At 41.1% G+C, this 18279-nt stretch overlaps 1 protein-coding gene across 1 annotated transcript; it reads left to right on the top strand.

Moving 5' to 3' along the window:
- Positions 1 to 1054: 1054 nt before the first annotated feature.
- On the top strand, positions 1055 to 15938 carry agpat2 (1-acylglycerol-3-phosphate O-acyltransferase 2 (lysophosphatidic acid acyltransferase, beta)). The gene is made up of 6 exons (XM_026173307.2): positions 1055 to 1496; positions 7583 to 7716; positions 13719 to 13894; positions 14005 to 14100; positions 15359 to 15431; positions 15551 to 15938. The coding sequence occupies exons 1-6, from the start codon at positions 1312 to 1314 to the stop codon at positions 15706 to 15708; spliced, it is 822 nt and encodes a 273-aa protein (XP_026029092.1). The 5' UTR covers positions 1055 to 1311; the 3' UTR covers positions 15709 to 15938.
- The last annotated feature ends 2341 nt before the right edge of the window (positions 15939 to 18279 follow it).

Below are 18279 nucleotides of genomic sequence, written 5' to 3'. Positions count from 1 at the left end.
GCCAACAAAGGTTATGTTACAAAGTATTGAGTTGTATTTTTGTTATTGACCAAATACTTATTTTCCACCCTAATTTACGAATAAATTCTTTACAAATCCTACCATGTGGATTCATGGATTTTTTTTTTTTTCACATTCTGTCTCTCACAGTTGAAGTGTACCTCTGGTGCAAATTACTGACCTCTGTCATCATTTTAGGTGGGGGAACTTGCACAATCGGTGGCTGACTAAATACTTTTTTGCCCCACTGTATAAGTGTGCAGATGTCTATACATGCATCTTTTACAGTGAAAGAGTGAGCCTGTGGTTTCTGTTTGAATATTTCACCCATGACCAGTGTGTTTGCTTAAACTCCAGTTTAAACACCATCATACCCTACCAGTGAAAAAGCAAACATTACCAACTTGTAAACACAGTTAAGTCATTTAATTTGTGGGTAATATAAAGTCGACATTAAAAAAAAAAACAATTAAAAAACAAAAAAACATGCTGATCAAAATATTCCATTAACCTTTTTATCACAGTTTTGTTTTCATAAGACTACACATTACATTTTATTCACTGCTTACACAAAGTGCAAATTAGACAGCCTTGCTACTGCCTCTAGTGCCAAGTTTAAAGTCCTTGCTTAGGATATTAAATTAGGATTAATGACCGATTGATCCTAATCTTCCAAATCATGTCAAGCAGAGCTCTTGGACGTCGCTGAAACTTCACGATCATCGCTACGGACAGTGTCAGATTATAGCTGAGGACTGGATTATCACTGCTAATCCAATTACACATGGTGTGCTGTAATCGGCTGTGAAACTACTGTAAGTAAGGATGACCATTTGGAGACTGAATAAAAAATTGTGAACATGCACTCGTACCAAATAAATAAATAGGAAAGCTGTGGCTGTACCTAGAAATTATTTCCAAGTTTAAACGCCTACTGGCATAATAATTGATGTGTGGTTTGTAACGCCCAAATCTCTGTCGATACTTGACTATCTCTAGTGACATCGGACCATTTAGTGGTCAAGCAACCGGAAATAGAAAAACTCACAACCGATGACGATTTGACTCCACCTCATGATACCATTTAGCAACAGATGAGCAGCGCTTCATGTTCATTTTGTCGGGCCAGAGTGAAGCACAGCTGCTGCCGTGGTTTCCTGAGGGAATACTTCACTGTGTAAATGTTTGTCGGGGTTGCGGTCCGTCCCTCCGTCCCTTGCACCGTAGCTGGCTGAAACCGTTAGCGGCTTCCTCATCCAGAAACACCCCGCGTAAGTCAGTGCTGCTGCTAGTTTCTGCGGCGGTTTCGCTATGGATGTGCTGTGGATGATACCGCTGCTGCTGCTCATGATTATTCCGCTCCTGATGTGCACCAGCAGCACGTTTGTTTTTTATTTCAAAAAGTTCTTTTACGTGGCCTGGATGATGGTCTTGGCCCTCATCGGTATACCTCTGTGCATACTAAAGAGCGGAGGCAGAGACATTGAAAACATGAGGTGAGTTTTGCAGAAATGTCGCTCGCGGCGCCGTCTGACAGCTAGCCCTCGCTAGCTCGTTAGCTGGCTAGCAACCGTGGTTGTTTATATTGAAGCATTTGGGTTTTTACTCTCAGCAAAAACAATAATGGCCTCATTGTTGCGAGGAGTTAAGTTGGCGTTACAGCAATGTGGCGCAGGAGGTGTTTCCTGCCAAACTGTGTGAAATTTGAAATAAATAAATAAGCAGAAAATGAAGAAATCCTTAATGCAGTTTTCTTTATCATTCGTATGCTACTATTAGCTCGCTTGGCACATTGGCAGTAGCGGCGTGTGGACATTAGCTAAAAATCAGGGCGCTAATGTGACGTTGCGTTCATGCTGGGTTAATGTTTGGTAAATCTTAACGCCAGAAAAGCAATAATATCTTTAGATGACAGATATTTTCAATGTATTTTCTGCAGGCACTTTCTTAGAATCCCAACCCATACAAGTATCCACTAACTTGTGCCCTCTGAACGTGTAATTCAGCACTGTATCCGCTCAATTTGTCCTGTCTCTTTAAATCTGTGTGTGTGTGTGTGTGTGTGTGTGTGTGTGTGTGTATAAAGGAGTGACTCATTTATTGAATCCATAGTTACTAGTAGTGCTGATTTAACTTTATATTTCTGTCTTATTCCACCTCATTTCATTTCTGTATTTTATGTATATAAGTTTAGATTAGTTATTTATAGTTGGTTTACACAGCGTTGTGTATGTATGTGTAATGTGTATATATAGACACGTGTGTGTGTGTGTGTGTGTGTGTGTGTGTGTGTGTGTGTGTGTGTGTGAGTGATTTACATTGCTGTGCTTGAGAGCCACCATCTACCGGAACCAAATTCCTTGTATGTGTGTGCACATATATTTGGCCAATAAACACGATTCTGATTATCTGCCTCAGTTTACATCTGTGTTGGGGGCAGAATGTTAAACATTTTACACCTGACACCAAAATCAGTCACCAAAACTGATCCTTACTGTAGGAATGTAACGCATCTTCAGTGTTGGTGTTCACGTTGTAGGGGGTGTTGTTGTGTGGTTGGTTAAATCTAGTCAGTGGTGATGGCTTGCTGCACACAAATGACTGCATTTCAGTAATTACCCTGAAGAGACAGATGCCAGATGGCACTTTCCCCTGATTGGAGCTGGGTTACTGAATAGTTATGAGACCCATCCTCAATGCAACCTCACTTGGCCCTGAACTGCTGACAGCAGCAATGTCGGTTACAACAGTAGACCTTACTGCCTCAGTGCTCCAGGAATAACAATGTCACAGTCATGTTAGCTGTGCCAGTGGTGTCATGTTGCACCAGTGTACCGTTCTATCAGTGCAGAGGTTATCTGGACCGGTTGTCTGTGACAAAGTGACCGAACTGAGGTCAGACCTTAGATGAATGAATAGACTTTTTGGATGGATATTTTACACGGCAGACAGGACTGGAAGAGAGAGCATTGTAATTCAGAGGGTTCTGTCACCTAAATTTACTGTTACACCAAAGCCTGAAGACTTGCTTTCCAGTCACTTTACCTCTGAATTAAACCTGTAGGCCACAGCAGGTATCCCTGAGTTCGCTCACTCAATAACATCTGTAAAGCATCAAGTTACAGCTTGGGTTGTGCTTTCATTTCTTGAAACACATCCATTAATTTACGTTTAATTGAAACTGTTTTATCCGTCACTTATGTGAATGGCTACTTCTGGGTATGGGTTAGTTATTAGGTAGGATCTCATGACAACAGATAAAGGACGGGTTTAGTTTTCTCACTCACAATTGCATGAGCTCATGTTCTGTGCTGTGTAATGGTGTCGAACATCAGTGGGAGATTAGTGGCCCTGTCTTTTTCGTAAAGGAGTAATATTTCCACTCAACTTACTGTATTGAAAACAACCAGTTTTTTTTTTTTTTTTGCCATAGTATTTCTGATGGAAGTAATTGTTAGCTCTGTCACCCTGAGACTGTGATTAGATGCCGGTCCTTTGGACAACCTACTCACCTTAAACTTGTGAGTAAACTCAATAAGATTGGCAGTTTTACATTTTGGCAAAACAGGTCAGGCTGACCTTTGGAGTGGCCACATTGCATATGATTTGTCCTCTTGTTCAAATTTGATTGCACTCTCAGGGTTGCAGATAATGAAGTGAACCAAAGTAAATGCTTAGTGGACTGATCATAAAATATAATTCAACAGCGGTCACTCATTACCCTTGAACATAGAGTTGCTGCAACACTATATCGTTGCATAACCTGTGGCTTTTACTTCAGACCGAATGTGTTATCACTGCACCACTATGTTGTAAGATAACCAAAAGACTACTCTAGTTTAAAGGTTAACAACATTTTTCCTGTAGATTACCAGTCAAGCGCAAGTGGAAACAAAGTCTACTACAGTCATCAGAAGATAGTGCTGAGAAATAGCGTACCACCACTTACTACTTTATATTTTGCTTATAAGGAGCCGGACTGTGTTGCATTTTTATTTAGAAGTGGTTGAGTAATGGTTCTGCCTGAAGGTTGCTTAAAACATAAAAAAGGGCACCTGTTATGTCCACACATTATAACTTATCAAAGAACCAATTTTAAATTGTTCAAATGGTGAAGAACGATTGTCTAAGAGAGTTTAGGCTGTGTTGAAGAATAAAGCTGGTCATACCAAATATTAACTTTGCAGCTTGTTAGAATTGCGCAAACTCAGTTTTTTTTTTTACTCTTTATGTTGTAGTTGCATGTATGCTTGCACATTTCAGTAAATACAGTACTTATGTCCTATATTTCCTACCAAAATCTAAAGACATGAATTGTGGTTCAAGACTTTTTTTTTTTTTTTTTTTTTTTTGCTGTATTTTAGTAAGAAACTAGGTCCAGTGTATATTTGAAAAAAGAATAATCTGGTAGTTCTTTTTTTATTTTTTTAATTTAATTTTTAAAGTGTAGAGTAGAATCACTATAAAATTCTTAAAAGACTGCATGTGAGGCCTTTGTCAGCAGAAAAGGGTGTGAAATTTATAAAAAAAAAAAAAATACAGTTAAAAGTATAAAAAATTTTGCCCTTCATATTTTCCAAAGCCCTCTAGCAAACCGAACTGGAGTCTTTGCTGGACCAATTCTAGGTCCTGAGCCTTATGTTTGACACTCCTGCTTTCGAGTTGGCAGTATTGAGTTGGGATGTGCCTAAATCCTTAAAGCTGCTCCTTCATGGCACATTATTAGCATTAGTGGTGTAGTTTTAATGAGTATGTGTGGCATCAGATGCACGTTATGGCTGAAACTTGCTCAAAGATGGTTTTAAGTAGTTAGGTAGATGTTTTAGTCCATCGACACATTTTGTGTACAGTCATGAAACTGAGCTTAAATGAAAGCAGAGTTGAAGGTGAGTTTGGTTCCTGTAATAGCTGGTTTAGCAAGAAAACTACCCCATGTTACAAGAAGGATAGTTTGTTGTTTTTGTGACAGCAAACAGAGGGAATATGATTCAGGGATGAGCAAGGTCTCTTTTGTAAGTATTATGTATAGTATTATGTATAGTATTATGTATAGTATTATGTATAGCCTCTTCCTGAGGCCGGATTGGTAGTGCCTCTGCTCTTTTTCGGAGAAATTTCATTCAGATTATTGACAGAAGCCAGTTTTAGTGTGTCACACAGCTAGTTTGCTATCCAAAATTAGTGGTACAGTTTAGCATGGAGAATGTTATGGGAGTATGATTGTTCAGCTGCAAATGTAAAGTAGCATTTGCATGATGTGTGAACTCTGCCTGAGCACATCATGGTTGTTAAGAATCACACTGAAAGTTTTCCAAGCCAAGGGGCACCTTGGATTTGTCTTAACAGAGGTCAGAGCTGTTATCATGTTTGTGTCTATAAAGGTTAAGCTTTACAAGTCCCAATAGATCTCATCTGGTGGATCAGACAGTTTCAGGCTTTTAATAGTTGCAAGGGGGAAAGAAAAGCTTTAAAAAAATGGTTTTGTTAGATCATCAAATCACATTTATAAACAAGCACATGCTGACTAACAAACAGCTACAGTAATCACGTCATTATTGAACTTGAGTAATCATGCACAGTGCAGCCCAAAAAAAACCTTGTTTCTGTTGAATTTTTTTTCTTCTTCTTCCCTTTTTTTCCTTGTCCATTGCCTCATTGCATCAGCGAACCTCAGGTCACGAATGCCCTGACAGTAGGGCTGCACGATTTTGCATAAAATGAGAATCACGATTTTTTTTTTTTGGCTTAGAATTGAGGTCACGATTCTCTCACGATTTTCTTTTCCAATCCATCCATCTTCATCCGCTTTATCCGGGGCCGGGTCGCGGGGGCAGCAGCCTAAGCAAAGAGGCCCAGACCTCCCTCTCCCCAGCCACCTCCTCCAGCTTATCCGCGGGAATACCAAGGCGTTCCCAGGCCAGCCGAGAGATATAATCTCTCCAGCGTGTCCTGGGTCTGCCCCGGGGCCTCCTCCCGGTGGGACATGCCTGGAACACCTCACCCAGGAGGCGCCCAGGGGGCATCCTTGTCAGATGCCCGAACCACCTCAGCTGGCTCCTTTCGATGTGGAGCAGCAGCTGCTCTACTCTGAGCCCCTCCCGGATGGCCGAACTTCTCACCCTATCTCTAAGGGAGAGGCCAGCCACCCTTCGGAGGAAGCTCATTTCTGCCGCTTGTATCCGCGATCTCGTTCTTTCGGTCACTACCCACCGCTCGTGGCCACAGGTGAGGGTAGGGACGTAGATCGACCGGTAAATTGAGAGCTTCGCTTCTTTTCCAATATAAATATTTATTGCACTTATTAACTGCACATTAACTTCGCAACAGTTGAAACTGAACATAAAAACAATAAATAATCATAAAAACAACAAATGTCTCACGTTTTGTTGTTGCCGCAAAATGTTGTACTGCTTGAAATTCCGTCTCCACCGTTGCTCGACGCTGCGAGTATAGAGCAGGTAGTGCAACAATAGAAAAATAGTTGCGGGACGGCACTGTGTAGCGTTGATCTAGGGTGTTGATCATTTTCCTAAATCCCTGGTTTTGCACAGTGTTGATGGGAGCCATATCTTTGGTCAGGTGATAAGTAACAGCCTCCAAAATTTCTTTGTGCCTGCGGGAGTTCGACGGGTATAGGGAAGCGCTGTATAAGGTTCCCGTTATTGATGTTTGGGTGGTTGACCGGGACGGATTTTCTCCTGTCACTTTTTCGTCATCTCTGACGTGCTCTCCGTTGTTTTTTCCCTGCTAATTTTAGCACAGCTTCTGTATCACGTGGTATAAGGCTCCGCCCTTGTCATTTGTTGAACAGGAAGAGTGAGCGCTTGTTTTCATGCAGATTACGTCCCGGATAAAAATGCGGTACAGTCGTCGTTTTTTTTTTTTTTTTTTTTTTAAATCGTTGTCATTTGGAAATGAGATCGCACAGAAGTATGAATCGAGATCGCGATTTTCTAACGATTAATCGTGCAGCCCTACCTGACAGTTTCTAGTAAAATTTCCTTGTAACATGTTTTTTTTCTTTTAACCCTAACTGCAAACAGATTACTTTTTTGTGATACTTGGAGAGCGCTCCCATGGAAGCCTATAGTTTTGTGAGTTATTGTAAGGTCAAAAGACGGCTGCTTTTGTTGTTGTCAGCAGACTAGCTCTGATAAACGAACTCTTCACTACCTGCCTATCAGAGTAAGACAGATAGTGACTATCTTGCAACGAGATAAAAAAATTAAATGTTCAGATAAATAAAAATGTGCATCTACTTTGACTAATCACAGCCTGTGTGTTCTTTTATGTAATGTTTGTCTTGAGGCAGGTGGATGAACATTGCTTTGTCAATGGTTACTGGAGCGTTATACTTGGTGAAAGTAATTATTTCCCCAACCAGGAAAAAAAACAATGCTTAAAGGGGTGTTGAACATGATTAATTTAGCCTATGTGTTTAAAGATAGTTGTGATTATATTGCCTGACACATTCCGCTTTTGTTTCTACCTTTCACAGGGCTTTGGTTAGTAATATGCAATACACTGGCATCATAAGTAACCAGTACATACTCACTGTATTTAACCTTTTTCTCTCTTTTAGGATCATCCGTTTCATGGTTCGACACGTCAAGTATTTGCTGGGTCTTCGATTTGAAGTGAGCGGTTGGGAGCATCTGCAGACCGAGGGTCCCTATGTCGTCATCTCGAACCACCAGAGCTCCCTGGATGTTTTGGGTGAGTCTTTTAGTGCTTCTCTGAAGACGGACGTTTTTGATATTGATTTAAATGCTTTCAAATACAGTCATACAATCAATTTCTTTTGGCATTTTAGCAAAAAATATAATTGGTGAAGCAGATAGAAAGGGCATGTGGATAAAGAGAAGGGTGTGCAGTAAAGGTCCAGCTGGCTGGGAATTGCTGGGATCCTGCTTGGGGCATTTGCACCCATGCAGGATGTCTTTACTGCTCTGTCACCAGGTAGGCCTGTTTGATGACACACTTAAAGGTTATTTGAAACACATTCAACTCTCTACTTATAAATGGTCATAAACATCAGATTGAAACGTGTTGAAAGTTTAGCAGTGACAGCGTGTCTCATCTGTTTCTCACTATACACCGACTTTTAATCTGAGAGGAAGAATGAAGCAAGGCAGTCATGCGGACGGCAGATTTGTCTCAGCTGTAGTTTTTGTGCTTTTAAGCCCTACAGACTCAAGAAAACAAACCAAGAGTAGGAAAAAGAGAGAATCCTCACCAGGGAAGAGTTGTTTTACAGTGAGTCCAGTTCATCCTGAGCAACTTGATACCAGATATGATGCATGCGGTCCTGAACATTTTAGTTGGAGGAGCAGCATTCCTCTGCAGTAGATGCATGAGTCCCAGATGGAAGAATTGTACCGTTAAGTAGGGCTGGGCGATATATCGAGTTTTTTAAAAATATCGATATATTTTCATACGAGATATAAGATGTGACAATATTGTTTATATCGATATAGTCTATGTTACGTTATAATTATACTTGTGGAGCCGCAGGTTTGCCTCTCTTTCGTCCACTTTTGTCTCTACGCAACGTTACTCGGCCTCGCCTCTCCTGCACTGAACACAACTCCCCCTCCCCCATAGCTTCACCTGCAGGCAATGACAAGATGAAAGCGGAAAATCTCCGTTAGCGAGTTACCGTGCGTGGGGCTGGATGGCGTCAACGTGTTAGCGAGCTAACCGCGCTAACGAGCTAACCGCGCTAACGACATGCAGCCCAGAGGGGCTGCACGGCCTAAAATCCTTTCCTTTTCTCAAAAATCGACAGTGCGCCTTATGTATGAATTCTGGTTGTGCTTACTGACCGCGAACCGATTTTATGTGGTACACAGCGCTCAGCAATCTGTCAAATGTTTTAATATGACTTTGCTAAGCTATGGAGCTGCACCGCTTGATGGATTGTCAGAGGATTACGGCTACCGGGGAGGAGCCTCGCGGAGTGATACGTACTGTGTGTGTATAAGGACCACAAATGGCACCTGTTCAGAGAGGTGGTGCAGCTGTGAAATCTGTCTCTTTGTTATTATGCTCAGCGTCTATTAGTTTACATTTTGACTGCACAATTGTGAGCTTTTTGTTATGCACAAAAACAACATTGTTTTCTTTTATTTATGGACCATGATTATTTAATATATGCTGATAATTTATTTTTGAGTAATATCTACGCTGTATGTAAATAAAAGTGCCCGTGTGACATCTGGGACACAGTGTGACTAAGAACTCTCTTTTTGTTCTTAACTTATGGCTTTAAAAAGAAAAATCGAGATATATATCTTATATCGCCATCCAGCTAAAAAATATCGAGATATGAATTTTGGGTCATATCGCCCAGCCCTACCGTTAAGCTCCAACCATGGGAATTTTTGAATCCCACCTTAATATACGGTACATGTGACAAATCTCTACCTCATGACCTAAAGTAGGAAAGGAAAAGCTGATATTGAGCCTCGTCGACTGATGGCTAATTTAATGTCTGCTCCAATCACACAGGCCGAGAGACCAATCAGGGACCCAATAGGGCTAAAAATGTATTTACCTACTGGCTTTAGGAAGGCGCTTTTGTGTCTTGGTGAAATTGAACACAAAGAGGTTTAGGATTACTGTGATTGCGCTGGTCACTAGCAGATTACTCTCGTCACCTGTACATTTTGTAAGATGGATGATGCCAACTTGTCTGCAAACAGTTGCCAACTATTCACCAAGCAGTTAAGAAAATTTGAATTGTAAACACAAACTGAAAATAGGAAAATGTTGTGCTTTTGGAAATGTGTTCAGTGGCCCAACTTTACTTTGGAGGCATTTTGCAGCTCCAGTTTATCGCTCTTCTTCAAGTTTTACTACCAGTCTGTGGTTAGTTCCCCGGTATCTACAGACAAGTTGGCTTCTTCATGCAAACCGCTGGCAAAACCACAAAATATGCATATTAAATAATACAAGAACGAATCTTGAATATCAGAAGAGTTCATGTCACCTGTATTCTGGTCAGCATGTAGTGATAGCTAAACTCAAGCCTGTGTGAAAGCACAAAAGCAACCAGCTAACTGGTACAGATGTTTGCAGTTGGCTCAGTTCCTGCACATGTAGTACCAGATGCAACTTGTTTTTGTGTCAAACTTTATCCTTGGTCTCTCCTTTTGAAAGTCATATACTACTATCTAGAGCAGGGCGATATGGCAAAAAATATTTATCACGATATATATTTGAAAATTTGCGATAACGATATAACCGACGATATAATTGATGCGAGACAAAATACAACTCCACAACATTACTAGTGCAAAAAGACAACCTTCCATTTATTTTCACTTAAACAAGAAGCTGGTTTTTATGTACATTAAAGCTTTATAAAAATGTAACAGTGCAAATGCAAATTCCTTGCTGACAGTTTAACCAAAAGGCATTTCCAGTAGAAATGGGCTGACATATCCTGAGCATAACCATGTATAATATCCACTGAAGTTAAAAAGAGGTGCTTTGCAACATTAAACTGCAGTGTGCAGTACGTATTTTTCGGACCATAAGGATTATAAGGCACATTAAGCGAAACAAAGCAGTCAGATAAATCAAACTTTATTAAACTCATTCTTCTTGCTTCCTCCATTTCTGTACCATTGATTCATTAATGTTGAATTCTCTGGCAACAGCTGCTCTATTCCCATGTTGTTGCAGTATATTAATGATTAACCTCGTATTGTGGATGGATTATCTCAGTTGTTCTCCTGACTGAAGTTTGGTCCGTTTACAGCATCCTGCCATGCGATTGCATTTGTCTCTAACCATGAGGAACCTTAACATTAACTTTTATAAGTGGAAAAGTGTTAGTGTTCGTCCTCCAGCTTCACTGTTTATGTTATGCTAACATAGCTGTGTCGCTAGCGATCACGTAGCACATCATTATATACCAGCTAGCCCAACTTCAGTAACCCTACAAACGTCACTGCTGTTTAGTTTCCTGTCTTCATTTATGTTGGAAGTGATAGCAGAGCTGTACGTTTGAATTTTTTCAGAAATCTCTCAGTCAGAACATGCTATATCATGCTTAGGTAACTAGCGAAACTAGCGAGCTAACTTCCGCTAGCTTCCTGCTAACTTCTAACTCCGTTAAATGTAATCAATTTTGTTTTCATGGATGCCTGGAAGTTAAACTTCATAGTTACACCTGGTAAAGCAGCAATGCTGATCGTTTTATTAAAGATGAAATAATTTAGATAGTTTTTAACTCTCAGTGATGCTGTAGTGTTTGTTTCACCTGAATCTTACTGAGTTTAGGACCCAGATTACTCCCAGATTTAAGAGCATCTTAGTCCGACAAATACGACAATAACAACGGCCGCTTGCATGTTCTGCAAAAAAAATGTGCTTTGTCGTGTATCTGATGGACAAACACCAAACCAGTTCCACATCACGGAAGTTGCACCATTTTTACAAACCAATTCTGGTTCATCTGTTTCACTCAACAATCGGCCATGTGCGTATGAAAACAAAGGCACTGCGCATGCGCGTTTTACTCCCATTCTATCGCGATATTTCATTTTCCTATCGTTGCCTAACATTATACCGGTATTACCGGGAACGGTATAATATGGCCCAGCCCTACTACTATCATTATTCTATGTCACAATGGTTATACATAACAATTCCTTTTTTTCTGGATCTAAGTAGCTACTATTTCTGAGCCGTACTCCAATTTTAACGCTCGTTCCTTTGTATGCAAACAGGAACTGGGGAATATGTAAATAATGACAGCTACATTGTGGGTTATGCCATGCGAAAACACTTTGTGATCAGACTGCAAGATTGTCTGCGGCAGCCGTGATGGAGCCAGACTGTGATCTGGTCTCATCCTGTCACAGTTTAGTTCTTCTCAGCCAGCAAACAGTGGAGCAAGACTTTAGCTGTGCCACCATCTACAGCTTTATAGCTCAGTTCATTAAGGGAAAGTCTGCACAGGCTACTCACAACTTATTGGAACCGAATGTTAAGGCCTTCCAGGTGTATCTCACTTTACACTCCCACCTACTTAAGCAACGGTCACCTTTTCTGGTTTGTCAGACAGGCAGTAGGCATGTTAAAACTAGGCCAATTGTTAGATTACTGCATTCCAGCTTTGTGTTGGTACACAGTGCTTGTCAGAACAGAACAGTTTTCACAACCTCTGTTGATACAGGATCACATGCTGTTTGCTTCTCAGCAAGCTGAATAATACAAAACCTGGTGAAGAAACAAAGCACGGGCACAGAAAGAACCTGTTACATTGGTATGGGTTTTTAAACATTCTTTACATACTGATCACTTACTGTATGAATGAAATGTAGGCCTCGCAGAACCCTGTCTGAGCTACACACTGGTCGGAAACAAAAGCATGTTGTAGAAAGGCTTCGATTCCTCTTTTATTTATTTTCTTCAGCTTGTATTGTTGATAGTTGAGATGTCTTTTAACAGTATCTCATTCTTCCCTGTTCTAAACCTGAGTGTTGAGGGACGGTTTCTCTCCATCAGTGTGTGGGGGAGAGGGTTTTTCAGCACCGGTGAGTGATGAGGGCAGGCTCAAGGCCAGGGTAGTGATAGCAGGAGGAGAGCTAGGCGTCTAATTAGCACTGACAAAACTCAGCATGCGGTTTGTTTGGCGTCCAAGTTGCCATGCCGACTGCTTCACCCCAGCCATTAGGAGATGCTGATCCTAGAGCAGATGTTATATTAGTTTCTTCACCTTTCTGAGCTGCTTTTTCAGCTTGGTTTAAATGCATCTGCTCACCTGCTGTTTTCAGAGTAACATCTTATAAAGAGATAAGACAAAGAGGCCAAAGCATGGATGTTTTCATCTGGTCACTGATCCTTCTCTGAATGAGCTCCAGTCAAAAGGCAGAAACATGTGATTTCAGTTTGGGTGTTATCCCCTTCTAAGAAAGCGCCACTTCAGACATGTAGCGGTGCTACAAATATCCCATTCTGACCACTTATCAGGGTTCATATCCAGCTCTTCGTGGAGGTGGACTCTCTGCTTTGAGAGGGCGTATTTTTAAAGTCTCTATGGTATAAGTGCATTGCATTTGGGGTATTATTTAATGACTGAAAGGAAGACAATTTATTATAGTACAAGTTCTTATTGACTCTCTGTAACTTGTCATATTAGCAAACTTTGAAGCTACAAAGCAGTTGCTCGTAGAAAGCTGTGCGCTTAACTGCAATGTCTTTAACTTTTATTTTAATTTATTATTTTTATATTTTAGTTTTAAAAGTAGTTTTTGTGAAAACTGTCACCACAAGGTGTCACCGTTTCACTAGGTTGTAGTATAGCATTACATTTTTATTTTTTTATGGACATTTGAAATATGTTTAATTTTGAGAAACTGCAGTCTCTGTGCTCTTCTAGCTGCCAAAATAAGTCGGGTGAGTGTGATAGAATCATGAACTCTTTACAAGTATTGAGCTAACATCTGGTATATCTCATTTTGGACATAGCAGATTGGACTTACTGCACCATCTTGCGGTTCAAAGTGGTATTACATGGAAGTACAGCCAAGCCCTGTTTGTACTACAGTTGTCTCTCATACACTGCACAAAGACATCTTGGAAATGGAAATGATGAGCTGTTGTTTCTTTGCCAAAACCAAAAAACCCCACTATGTACATACAGTAGCTGTGATGGTTCTAAAAGTTTCATGATCCTGACGGTTAAGTCTCGTTTTGTCTCTCAGGCTTGATGGAGATCCTACCAGACCGCTGCACCACAATTGCTAAGAAGGAGCTGATCTATGCCGGTACAGTGGGCCTCATTTGCTGGCTGGGCGGGATCGTCTTCATCAACCGCAAGAAGACGAGCGATGCCAAAAGCGTGATGGCTGATGCCGCCAAAACCATGTTGGACGACCAGGTAACCTGCCTCCAGTTAACACAAGAAACATCTTCATCTCAAGGTTCTGTTGTAGTCTTTGTTAGAGAATGTGAGCTGGTTAAATCAACCTTGTCTTATGACTTTCACAGATTCGTCTGTGGGTATTTCCAGAGGGAACCCGTAACCAAAATGGCGACCTGCTGCCCTTCAAAAAGGGTGCTTTCCATCTGGCAGTGCAGGCACAAGTAGGTTTATTTATTTGCTTTAAAGATCTTAAATCTTACCTTGTACGTAGAGTGAAGGAGCGTTAGAGCTCTTCTAGCTTTTTGCTTCATCCATACATGTAAACATCCTGTTTATTCTCTTTACTCTGTCAGGCTGTGATGATTCTGTTGGTATTTCAGGAAGCTTCTGCCAGCTTAGGGTTCCCAATAGTGAGGGGGCCGATTCCAGACATGTGGGGGAGCTAGCAGACTTATGTGGGGCAAGACTAAATTATGAAATCATAATTTAGTAGAGAGCACAGCTTGCAGCCAGGTCATTTTCTATGATATTTTTTCAGCATTGTGTTTGACACAATGCTAGTGCGCTCTCACAAAGTGATTGGTGGGACAGCAGCAGACATGACCTCCAGTTCAGAATGGCTGCAGCTCAGCTGTGCAAATTTATGAGCTTTATCTCTGCGTGCATGCAGGTGGGAGGTCTCTGTTCTCCAGTTAATTCATATTTTCATAGCAACACTCGGGGTCAGAAAGGTGGGATAAATTACACATACGCAAAAAGAAAAACACTCTCGAATGAGACCTAGCCATGAAGCTACAACGGTGTGTGCATGTGTGAACCCAGATTTTGTAACTTGCAGCTGAAGATCGATATCAGTCGGGTTCAGATATGCACCAGAGTCTGCAAAAATAAAGCCCTGCTGCTCCTCGTTAGAAAACACATTAATATTTTGGTAAGAGGTTCTTACGCTTTAGAGCGCTTGCTAACGCATTCTCCAAACAGTGTTTAGTGGATGTTAACAAAAGCACTTTGTTTGCATTTGAAGTGCCCGAGTAACTCCATTTGAAATGTGTTGAATACAGTCTGTTTCATCTTTCCCTGATGGCTTTTTTCTTCTTCTTTTTTACACACTTGAGACTGTTTCTCTCTCTGCATTTGCTTCTGCTGAGTTAGGCCAGCCTTTTCATTCGTACCCGGCCGGCCGGATTGAGTGGAAACAGGACAGCCCCCAGGGGGAGCCGCGTTTGGCTCAGTCAGCCCCGCTGAAGGGCCACTCGGGGCCTTGAGACAGAGCAACTCGGCCTCTATTAGCGGGAGTGGAGGAGATGGAGAATGCTTGTGTCATGCTGAGTTTGTGTGTGTTTGAAGAAATGTGCTGCTGGTTTAATCAGGCATTTCGGCCTTTTTTTGATTGGTTTAGAAAGCATTTCCTTTTAGGGCTTCTTTTCTGTCTCTTTTCTTATTTTTGCCTTCGTTTTTTTTTTTTTTTTTTTCTTCCAGGTACCCATCATACCTGTCGTTTTCTCCTCCTACAGCAACTTCTACCTACGGAAAGAAAAGCAGTTCAAATCAGGTAACTGTCCTCAACTTTTTAATTTGTGTTGGGTCAAATGACAATAACATTAAAACAACAGCTTGATGTTCCCCGAGACTCCTGACTCTAAAGTTTTTTGGGGTTTTTTGCCCCTGCAGGAATCATCAGATTGAAGATCCTTCCAAAGATTGAGACAAAGGGGATGACTTCAGACGATGTGGCATCCCTGTCTGACAAATCCTTTGACCTGATGCGCGCTGCCTTCCTGGACATCTCTGACTCCATAACCCGGAGCAACGGGCCCGTAAGGCACTGAACATTGATCTTCCACCCGCCCTCTGTTTTTTCAGCCCCATGTCTGAGATCCACCCCTCCCCAAGGCCCCCCCACTCTCCGCCCCAGGTTGTCCCACCGCCTTCAGGAAACAATGTGACACAAGTCTTTTTGTGACGAAAGCTCTTCATGTCTAGTTGACGCCTGGTCCGGTCCACCTCTGGCCTGAGCACACAGCACAGTCAGTCCTGACCCTCACTGTCGCAGCAGCAGCTGCTCTGCACTTTGTGAGCGGAGTGACGGACGGCGAGCCGAACAGTCTGGGTGTGTGTTGTTCATGCATGCCTTTTGGATGGCTCTGTCCACCTTTCATCCTTGCTTTGGAAATCTCAGCTTTCTTATTGTCTTACTTTATTGCTGTTTTCTACTTTTCTTTGGTTTTTTATCTTCACCTGCTTTTGTTCGTTTTGCCTTCTGTTCAGCAGATAAACTTTGCGGGGTGGTTTTTTTTTTTTCCTGATCATAAATGTCAGTGGATATTTATGTTTTCCTCTCATGCTGCCTTGGTTTTAGTTCTCTTCGGATGCTTAAACAGACATACACAAAATCAAAGTACCCCATCTCATTTCTTCGCTTTTAGTTCTTTTCTGTTTCTCCCCTTTATGCATTCCAGTCTTTTGCCCAAAGACAAAAATGAGTGCGGGTCTCCACAAAGTGCGGAGCGTGTGGAAGGAAAGGACACCCACGACTTTCTATAGCTCTGTCGCTCTAGATTGAACTCTGTATCCACATTGGCTCATCAACCCAATGACCAATAGCTCCATGACACGCTTCATGATGTCAGAAGGCAAGGAATGCAAGATACCGTGTATAACAACAGCACCCATCTGTACTGGATTTATGGACTTCAGTGAACTGATCAGTTCTCAGTGTCGTATGTTGGTGTATCCCTGTACATTCTTCCAGTTTGTCTCTCTCTCCAAAAATGAATTGAAGCAACCGGTCTGCAGCAAGTGTCCTCCAGCAGTGCTCTAAACTCAAACTCTAATTTCACACTCTTGCTTTGTTGTTGTTGTTTTGTTTTTTCAGGATCACCTTTATGCTCCTACTCATATACAAAGTGTCAAAAGAAGTGAATTCTTTAAGTGCAATGTCCAACTGTTTCAACGTTACTACTGTTCCAAAGTGCGAGCTACCTGCTGTGCCATGACAAAGATGTTTTGGGAGGTTTCCAATGTGCGTGGGGTGGTTTATTTTTGTTTGTTTGTTTGGGTTGTTGTTGTTTGTTGTTTGTTTTTTTTGTTTTTTAATTACTATCTCCTTACGGTCTACTTAACTGGTGACCCCTGAAATTATTTAAGGCAGTTCTTGCCATAAACAGGGGGAGGAAACCTATGGGATGATTTAGATCTCTAGTATTTGTTCATTTATTAGGATTAAATCAAGGAATCCCAAAGTACTAACAAACTCAAGGATCTAATGACTGAAGATGTGTTATGTTGATTGGGTGTGATGGGAAGCCTGTTTTTTTTTTTTTTTTTTTTTTTTTAATCCTATGAGAATAAGTTATTATATTTAGTTATGATGTTCTGATTATTTAACCTCACTGGAAACTATTAGATTATTTAAACAGGAAAAAGTGCAAAAATTTGGCCTGAATTTTGATTGTTGGCATCATTGGGTGAGTTTTGGTTAAAATGGATTTGTTGTATGATTTGTACTGAAAATGTCTTCGGACCACTGACTGAACCGCTTTCGTTTACACCCAGGTCTTAGTTTCACTTCGCTCAGAGTGCAGCCACAAAAATTATTAATTCTGCCCATCAAACACAATCTGAGAATGTACCACAGCATTCAGGACAGTTGTTTGTTACTAATTGCAATTTTTGAAAAAAATGACTTTTGCTTTCTTTATTAAAACTGTGACGTTGCTTTGCATGTACTTGGCATCAAATGTAGGTGACTTATTGGGTTGAGCACAAGGCATTAGGCTTAGTCTAACCTTGTTGTGCGCACTGACCTCCTGAGGAGCTCATGTGAATGGATTTATGGATACTTTGGTAGTATGCCCTGCTACGTGCGTTGCTGTTCGTAGTTGAGTGCACTTAGTGAGCCCTGCTTTGATGACATGTGAGAGTCTGATTTCAGACAAGTTCCTAATCCAGTTTGGATCATAAGCCCTTACTATTAATCAATACTAATAACTCACCAACCTGTTCTCTATTATTATTATTATTCCTATTATTTTATGATTATTATCATTTTTTGTTATTTTTCTTTTTTCTATTCTTTTTTCTATTTTTTTTTTTTTTTTGGATGGGGGGGGGCTGTCTAAGACCAGTTTATACCTTTGCAGCAGGTGTTTCGAATGTTCAAAAAGCACTCTACCAAATCGGTTTCTTTCCAAAAACAATCTATACCATATACATTTATTTAGTGGAGTGTGCTATCCATTTATTCCCTGTTCATTGTGTGTGTGTGTGTGTGTGTGTGTGTGTGTGTGTGTGTGTGTTGGGGGTGTTTTGTACAACAGATTGTGATTTTGTTAGCTTTGGCTAACAGGCTCTGCAACAGTCCTGCCTGTTTAATTCCCCCCCCCCCCCCCCTTTTTTTT

The sequence above is a fragment of the Astatotilapia calliptera genome, chromosome 7 (assembly GCF_964374335.1).
Source record: "Astatotilapia calliptera chromosome 7, fAstCal68.1, whole genome shotgun sequence".
In the NCBI taxonomy this organism is placed as follows: Eukaryota; Metazoa; Chordata; class Actinopteri; order Cichliformes; family Cichlidae; genus Astatotilapia; species Astatotilapia calliptera.
Note: the sequence above shows the minus strand (reverse complement) of the source record. Positions and strands in the feature narration are given on the sequence as shown.